This window comes from Tiliqua scincoides, chromosome 2 (genome assembly GCF_035046505.1).
Source record: "Tiliqua scincoides isolate rTilSci1 chromosome 2, rTilSci1.hap2, whole genome shotgun sequence".
Lineage (NCBI taxonomy): Eukaryota > Metazoa > Chordata > Lepidosauria > Squamata > Scincidae > Tiliqua > Tiliqua scincoides.
The window spans coordinates 164,695,283-164,703,298 of NC_089822.1; the positions used below are offsets into that span (position 1 = coordinate 164,695,283).

The 8,016-nt window shown below is 60.2% G+C and overlaps 1 protein-coding gene across 2 annotated transcripts in view; it reads right to left on the minus strand.

Annotated features, from left to right (window-relative positions):
* NTN1 (netrin 1) overlaps positions 1 to 3,878 on the minus strand; it is a 151,915-nt gene extending 148,037 nt beyond the window's left edge. For both annotated transcript variants that reach the window (XM_066617665.1, XM_066617664.1), the window contains exons 1-2: positions 3,642 to 3,878; positions 638 to 1,668 (exon numbers count right to left, since the gene is read on the minus strand). In XM_066617665.1, coding sequence (XP_066473762.1) covers positions 638 to 1,652 — 1,015 coding nt within the window. In that variant the 5' untranslated portion in view covers positions 1,653 to 1,668; positions 3,642 to 3,878. The remainder of the gene's footprint in view (positions 1 to 637; positions 1,669 to 3,641) is intronic.
* Between the last annotated feature and the right edge of the window lie 4,138 nt (positions 3,879 to 8,016).

An 8,016-nucleotide genomic window follows, 5' to 3' on the forward strand; every position in this document is an offset into this window, starting at 1 on the left:
CTGGGCAAACTTTCAATTTTAGGGATCCTGGACCTTTAACAGAGAATTTCAGCAGGCACAGTTTGTCACCTGTGAGAAAGCAAGCTGCACCTGCTGAAATTCCCTCTTCTACACAAGTGTTAAAGGTCCATGATCCCTAAAGTTGAAAGTCAGCCCATCCCTGGTATAGAAGAGGGAATTTGGGCAGGTGCAGCTTTTCCAACCCTTCCATGTTGAGCTGCACCTGCGCAAATTCCCTCTTCTGCACAACGGTTAAAGGTAGAAGCACTCCGTCCTCCATTGGATCTGGTCACCCTGATCCTGGTGCCCTCCCTCGCACCTGGCATTCTGAGGTAGCCCACTTCTAAAACCAGGAGGTTGCACATACACATCAGGGCTTGTCAGATGCCATCACCGTGCCCATCCCAGGCAGTTCCACAGGCCGGGTGCCACCATCACCCCCTTGCAGCAGGGAGTTCCACAGGCCAGATGCAATCACTGCATCCTGTGCCAGGGAGTTCCAGGGCACCATCGCCACACCCCGTGGCAGGGAGTTCCACAGGCCAATTACTCGCAGGGTAAAGAAGCACTTTGGTTTGCCCGCCCAACACCGGGTGTGAGGGGCTGCCCGCCCGCATCCCCGCCCCGCCGCACTCACCGACGCACTCGTTGGCCTCGCGGGCAGTGGCGCGCTGCCAGGGCCGGTCGTAGTGGAAGGGCTTGCAGCGGTCGCACTCGGGGCCGGCGGTGTTGTGCTTGCAGTCGCAGACGAGCTGGTCGTCGCGGTCGCGCAGGCAGCGGGAGGCGTGCCCGTTGCACTTGCAGCGGCCGCCCACCTGCAGGTCGGAGACGGCGTAGTAGTAGGAGTCGCGGGCGAGCTCGGAGTCGTCCTCGTTCTCGTCGCCGAAGGTGTGCAGGCGGCTGAAGACGACGCGGATGTCGGTGGCCGTGACCCAGTCCTGCAGCACGGGCGAGTTGTCGAAGTCGTGCGCCGAGGGGCGGCCGTCGAGCGTGCTGAAGGCGATGAGGCCGCCGGCCAGCGGGCGCATGTCGGTGTGCGAGTCGGTGCAGACGGCCTCCTGCTCGTTCTGCTTGGTGATGGCGGCGCGGCTGGGGCGGCCGTAGACGCGGCGGCACTGCGCCGAGTAGAACTGGAAGGGCGTCCAGCTGCGGCCGCCGTCCATGCTCTTGGCGATGGCCATGCTCTCGGGGCGCGGCGAGCAGAACTGCAGGCTCACGTAGGTCACCTCGAACTTCTTGCCCAGCGCCAGGCTCAGCGTCACGTTCTGCGGGTGCTGCACGAAGCTCTCCGACTGCCAGCACGTCAGGTTGTGCGGGTTGTTCAGGTCCGTCAGGTAGGCGGCCGGGTGGGCGCGCTTCGGGTCCGCCGCGTCGCACACGTGGCAGGTGCGGCTCCGCTCCTCGCCCTTCTCCGCCAGCACGCAGTAGCGCGCCGGGGGCCGCCCGCACGTGCTCGACACCTTCACCTCCTTGCCGAACGCCGCGTTCACGAAGTCCGGGATGCAGCGCCGCGGCTGCCCGTGCTCGTCGTAGCAGGGGTCCGGCTGCGGCGCCGTCTGCCCCGCCAACGCCCCCGCGCCCGGGCCGCCGCGCGCGCCCTCCGACAGGCAGCCCGCCAGCGCCGCCAGCGCCACCCAGCCCGCCGGGGACATCCTGCCGAGCCGCGGCCTGTGGGGGAAAGACAGACAGACAGACACACACACACACTGAGAGGCAGCAAACCCCACGACAGGCCACGGGGCTTACTCCCGGGAAAGCGTGCAGAGACCCAAACCTATGCCTGTCTACTCAGAAGCCAATCCCACTGCAGTCAGTGGGGCTTACTCCCAGGAAAGAGTGGCTAGCATCGGAGCCTGAGCGCCCAAGCCTACGGCTGTCTACTCAGAAGTAAGGCCCATGGCAGTCAGTGGGGCTTACTCAGGTACCTGTGGCTAGGATCGGAGCCTGCGAGCCCAAGCCTATGCCTGTCTACTCAGAAGTAAATGCCATTCGAGTCGATGGAGCTAACTCTCAGGGAAGTGTGGCTCGGAGTGCCACCAGAGCCACTCTCTCCAAGCCCAGCGCTGCGGCTCTTGGGGCCAGCTGAGGCGTCCCAGGGCACGGTGCCCCCCCCCATGACTTAGAAGCTCACCCCGCGCCTGCCTGCCTGCCTGCCTGAGGTCGGAGTGGCTGGCGGAGTTGGGCGGGCGGGCGGGGGAGCCAGGAGAGGGAGTGGCACGGCACTGCGCGCGCGGGAAGTAGGAACCTGCGCCGAGGGAGAGCCAGCAAGCACCACAGAGCGCGACCGGCGGGCGGGCGGCGAGTGAGCGGCAGCCGCCCCAGCCTGCAGAAGGGAGGAAGGGAGGGCCTCTTCTCATGGGATGGGGTCCCCCTCAGCTTGCCGCCTGCTGAGCGGCGTGGGTCTCCGTGCCAGCGTTCATCCTTTCAACCAACGGGAAGAAAGTCTCAAGTGGAGAGTGTTTCTGAGGGCGTGCAGAGTGCAGTCCTGTCATCACCCCCCTCCAGCGCCCTCCCGCATCTGGACTTCAAAACAACATCTGGTGGCATCTTCAAGACTAACACGTGTATTGTGGGGGACGCTTTGGGGGGGCTGCCGCCTATTTCCAGTGGCGTAGCTAGAGGGGCAAAGCACTCGGTTTTCCAGGGAGCCTCACCGCAGCGTGCCCCCCTTTGGCTCCCCCCGCCTGGAATGGCTCCGATGGGAAGAGAGAGGGAGGGGCCCCTTTTCACGCTGCGGTGAGGTTCCCTGCAAAACTGAGTGCTTTGCCCCCCTGTAGCTACGCCACTGCTCTCGCGTTCAAGTCGTCAACACGCACACACAGAGCAGGTCTTGACCAGGCATACTGAGCGCCCTCCCTCGCTCCCTGCACCGCAGTTTGAGAGAGTGGCACGGGCAGCAGGGAGTGGCACGGGCAGCAGTCCCAAATCAGCCCCGCTGCGCTCAGTGGCATTGGCTTCCTAGCCCGCAGGCCAGCACGACTGCAGCCTACTCTGCTGGGAGGGACGGCAGAAGGAGAGCCGCTGAGAAGCCCGCCAGGTACGGACTGCTGGAGAGTGACGGCTTGGCCCTCCGTCGGACTGAAGGTGGCCCACCCTGAACCCCGACGGTGGAAAGAAGCCCCTGGAAACGGGCGGGTTCTCTTTCGCTGCTATGTGTTGGGGCGCTGATTTCCGTGGGACGGGCAGCACCAGCTCCGTTTCTCACTGGTTCTGGGCTTGCGAAGAGAGGAAAAGCAGCAGGATCGAGCCATTAGAGCCAGTGGGGCTTACTCCCAGGTAAGTGTGGCTAGGATGGCAGTCCCAGTCTGGGTGTCTCTGAGATGGGGGAATCACACTAAAAGAAGCGACTAGCGAGACTCCCGTTGGGCTAGGCTTGACCAGGGTGTCCGCCCGCCCGCAGGAGGTTCTCGCTTCCGATCCCTGGCCAGCAAGCCTCCAGCCTGGGGCTGGCGGAGTTCACGCGAGGTAGCTTTCCCTTCCCGCCCCGAAGCAGCAGCAGGCGAGCCAGGGGTAGGAGGAGGAGCGCAGAGGACCTCCCGCAGCTCTGCTCCGGCATCCCGGGGCTGCTGCTGCTGCTGCTGCCGCCTGCTAAGAAGCGCCTTCCCTCCTCGCACCGCCCCTCCCGAGCTTGCGGGCTCTACCTCGGTTGACTTGGCAGTGGCTGGAGGGAGGGAAGCTGGCCGGCCGCTGGGTGGTTTCCTCGGCCGCGCCGCGGGTAGCTAGCTCCAGGCGGGCTGGGATGGCTCAGGGGTCCCGGTCGGTTCCCATCATCCGGTGCCGGCCAGGCTCAGTGGCTGCCCGGAGCGAGTGAGGCTGCGGGCTCGGGCCGAGGTTGAGGTCATCCCGGAGGAGTGACACCCCGTGGGCTCCCGCGGGGGAAGAGACAACGACATCCACTGGCGGGACGGCAGGACACACGGCGGGGGCGGGGACCGGCGGGGGGAGCGAAGAAGGGGCGGCTCCGGGAGGAGGAGGAGCCGGGCGCAGCGGGGGGAGTGCCCCAGCCGCGGCAGGATGAGGCCCTGCCCTGCTGCCAGAGTTCGCCCCCTCGAGCCGGTGCAGAAGTGGATCGGAGTGGGAAGGACTTCCCTTGCAAGGGCATCCCCCGGCCCCCGCGCAAAGTCTCTCTCCCGGGTCAAACAGGAGCTTTGCAGCCGGCAGCTGCTCTAGAAGGGCCGAGCGGGAGGCCAGCGCCCTGGGCTGCGGCGGAGGTGGAGAGAATTGCCGCTCCTGGAAGGGGCGAAGGAGAAAGGCTCCGCAGAAAAGCCCGTGCGGGAAGGACAGCCAGATCCTATGCATGTCTTCTTGGGATTAAGCCCCACTGTGTTCAGTGGGGCTTGTTCTCAGGAAAGTGTGGCTAGGATTGCAATCCTGGTTCTGCTGGTCCGGCTTGTGAGGAGCCTCCCAAGGAGGGGGAAGGGGCTCTGGGGGTGCGTCTTCGACCCACCCAATGAGGTGGGGGCCAGGCTAGCTTCTCCCCTCCGGGGAAAGTCTGATGCCCCGCGGAAGGGAGTCCCTCTGAGCGATCTCTGCGGCCTCAGAAATGTTCCCAGGGGGAATCTTCGGCGAAAGTGAGGCTTGCAAGGAGTCTCGCCTGCCTACCTCCATCCACCCCGCACACCCACTCCCCACAATCCCAGCCCCACACACAAGGCGCTTCGAAACTCTGGGGCGGCGGCTGCAGCCAGCCAGAATTTAGTGGTCCAGACCAAACGCGCCCGTCCAGCAGGGCTTGGAGCCCAATCCTATGCCTGTCTACTCAGAAGTAAATCCCATCATAGTCAATGGTGCTTACTCCCAGGAAAGTGTGGCTAGGGTTGCAGCCTTAGAGCCCGCCTACGCCTGCCTACTCAGAAGTAAGTTCCATTATAGTCAATGGAGCTTACTCCTAGGAAAGTGTGGATAGAGTGCAGCCTTACCCAATCCTATGCATGTCTACTCAGGAGTACATCCCATTACAGTAAATGGTGCTTACTCCCAGGAAAGCGTGGATAGGATTGCAGCCTTAGAGCCCAATCCTATGCCTGTCTACTCTGAAGTAAGTCCCGTTATAGTCAATGGAGCTTACTCCCAGGAAAGTATAGCTAGGGTTTCGGTTTCCGAGCGCTCGTCACCCGTCCTCCCTTCCTGCCAAGCGCAGGAGACGTGAAAGGAGGGAGAGACGCGGTAGCCCTGCTCAGCGCGCACCGTGCGAATCGTCCCGCATCTCCAGAGAGATTGGGCAGTTGACAGCCCAATGCTAAGCGGGTCTACTCAAAAGTAAGTCCCATTATGTTCAATGGGGCTTGCTCCAGGAAAGTGAGCATGGGATTGCAGCCAGAGCAGATCATCCGAGCAACCTGCGCCTGGCCGCAGAGCCCCTTCTCTCTTCCCCAGCCCCGCTTGTCCGCCTCTCTGGCTGGCGCTGGCCGTCGGAACCAGGCAGGATCTTGGGGCGCCAGGAACTTCTAGCCAGCCTGGTCGCATCAGGGATCCAGTGGCCTTCTAGGATCTAATTGCGCGCCCATTCAGATGCTTGGCCATTCCAGCCCGGCTTGGGTTGTGGCGAGAGCCTGCGGCCGCTTCCCCCTGCTGCCCTTCCCAGCCCCACAGACTCGCCTCCCCACCACCGCGCAGACAGTCCACCCGGAGAGGGGGAAGTTCGGATCGCGTGTTTCTCTCCGTGCACACCTGACCGGGAACCCGAGGGCTCCGCAGCGCTTATTCAGCCCCCCGCCCTTCGGCTGCGAAGGCTTTGCTCTGTGGAGTGCATCGCCCTGGCAATTCTAGCCACACTTTCCTGCGAGTAATTCTCATTGACTATAACGGGACTTAGTTTTGAGTGGACTTGCATAAGATTGGGCTCGCAGCCGCACTCCCTCCCCGCCACCCAGCAGTTGGCCTGGGATCCGTTTCTAGGGCCACAAGCGGCTCGCCAAGGAAAGGCTGAGCAGGGATCTCGCACGCAGACCGACGGGAGCCCCGGGACAGCTCCACTCGCTCTCCGGATCTCTCCCTCCGTCTCTCAGAGGCAAATTGTGGTGAAAGGAAGGTGATGAGTGCCCTTCGCAGCCCCCCGCCCTTAGCTGTGAAAGAGTTCTTTGGGGCTTCTTTGGGGTCTCCTCCCTGAGAAAAAGTGTCGGGGAAACCAGTGTCTGCTGATTCCTGCAGGGGAGGGGCGGTCACAGAGGCCTCCTCGAGGTAAGGGAACGTTTGTTCCTTTATATCAGGGCAGCACTGTGGTTGCATCAGCACTGAAAAGTTGGAGAGGACTGGGCATCGAAGGAAGCCCTTGGTGGGGAGGGCCAAGCTCTACTGTGGAGAGGCACTCTGCCCATGCTCAGAGCACTTGTATATTGCTTTGTCATTTTTCTCTCTATTCAGAGGAGGTGCCTATAGAGGCATGGGGGAATAAGGCTGCAATCCTATCCACGCTTACCTGGGAGTAAGCTCCACTGACTATAATGGGACTTATTTCTGACTCGACACGGACAGGATTGGGCTCGAAGAATGTGGTCCAAGGACGAGCATTCGAAAAAAGTCAAAGAGAGTTTTCCTACCCACCTAGCCGTAACACAAGTTGGTACATCGCTCTAATGAGACCAATTTGGTTTTGGTGTGGGGTTCTGTTGTTAATGAGAAATGGTTGGGCGTTATATTGAGTTAGCAGAAATGTATGAGCAGATACGTGCTTGTTTGTTTGGTTTCATCCCGCTTTTCTCCCACACCAAAGGGGACTCGAGGCGGCTAACAATAAAATCAGTACATAAAAACCAAGACAATATTAAAAGCAATCAAACATTCAAACAACTAAAGCATTAAAACGCCCAGGATCAAGGTGTCTACCTCGGACTTTTGCACCCATAAATTCCTCCGAGTTTCATTTCCTGGGAGTATTGAGACGGCCCAACAGCAGAACCCCAAACCAAAACCAAATTGGTCTCGCCGGGGCGATGTACAAACGTGTCTTTTAAAACGCACCGTTAGTACTATTGAAGTTAGCTGTCACCCAGCCCAATCCTATGCATGTCTACTCAGAAGTAAGTCCCATTAGAGTCAATGGGCCTTACTCCCAGGAAAGTGCGGGTAAGATTGGGCTGTGAGCCTCTCCCCCTCTTCCTTATCGCTTCAAAACCAAGGCTTCGGCCAGGTGTAAACCTGACGTTGGCGGTGCGAAGGGAGGGGAGAGAAGAGGCCCAAGCAGCCACTTTAGTGAAGGTCGACCTCTTGGAAACCTTGGGCTAGACACCGTAGTCGCCACCTAGAAATTCGCCCCAGCCGGTTTCAATCCAGCCACCACTCTTGCTGAAAATTCGTTCAGGAGGGTCAGCAGGCGCAAGAAAGCTCACAGTTTGGGGAAAATCTTGTCAAACAGGAAATGGACCTGATCCCTCTAAGAGAGACAGATAGGCTCAGGCAACCGATCAGAACTCGATGCTCTGCAAACTGTTTCCGAGGGAAGATTCTGTACTTAGAGCCCAAGCCTATGCCTGTCTACTCAGTAGTAAGTCTCATTATAGTCAATGGAGCTTACTCCCAAGTAAGTGTGGATAGGCTTGCAGCCTTAGACTCCAGTCCGATGCCTGTCTACTCAGAAGTAAGTCCCATTCGAATCAATGGAGCTTACTGCCGGGTAAGCGTGCATAGGATTGCAGCCTTTGGCTCTAGCGGCACCAGTCTTGAATGGAGGTTTCAGCTCTCCTGGTTTCGATCCATTGATTAACGGGGAACAAAACAAAATAAGGTTCTCGCAATTCCAGAGGGGTCTCGATGTCCATCTGTTAAAACACACACGCTGGAGGGTAGGGGATTTGGGGCACCGTGGAGACGAACCGGGTTATGGGGGCATCAGCTTTCGAGGAGTGTTCTCCCCTTCATCAGAGGCGAGGTGAGCCTCACTTCTCGGGCTTGTCAATATCCACAGTTCCAGTGGGGGAGGGGGCGACCCATGAGGCCCAAAGGCAAACAGTACTATTCTAACCATTCGACAGAATGTTGAAATGGATACAGACTGAGCGCAGTGACCTTTCTTGCGCA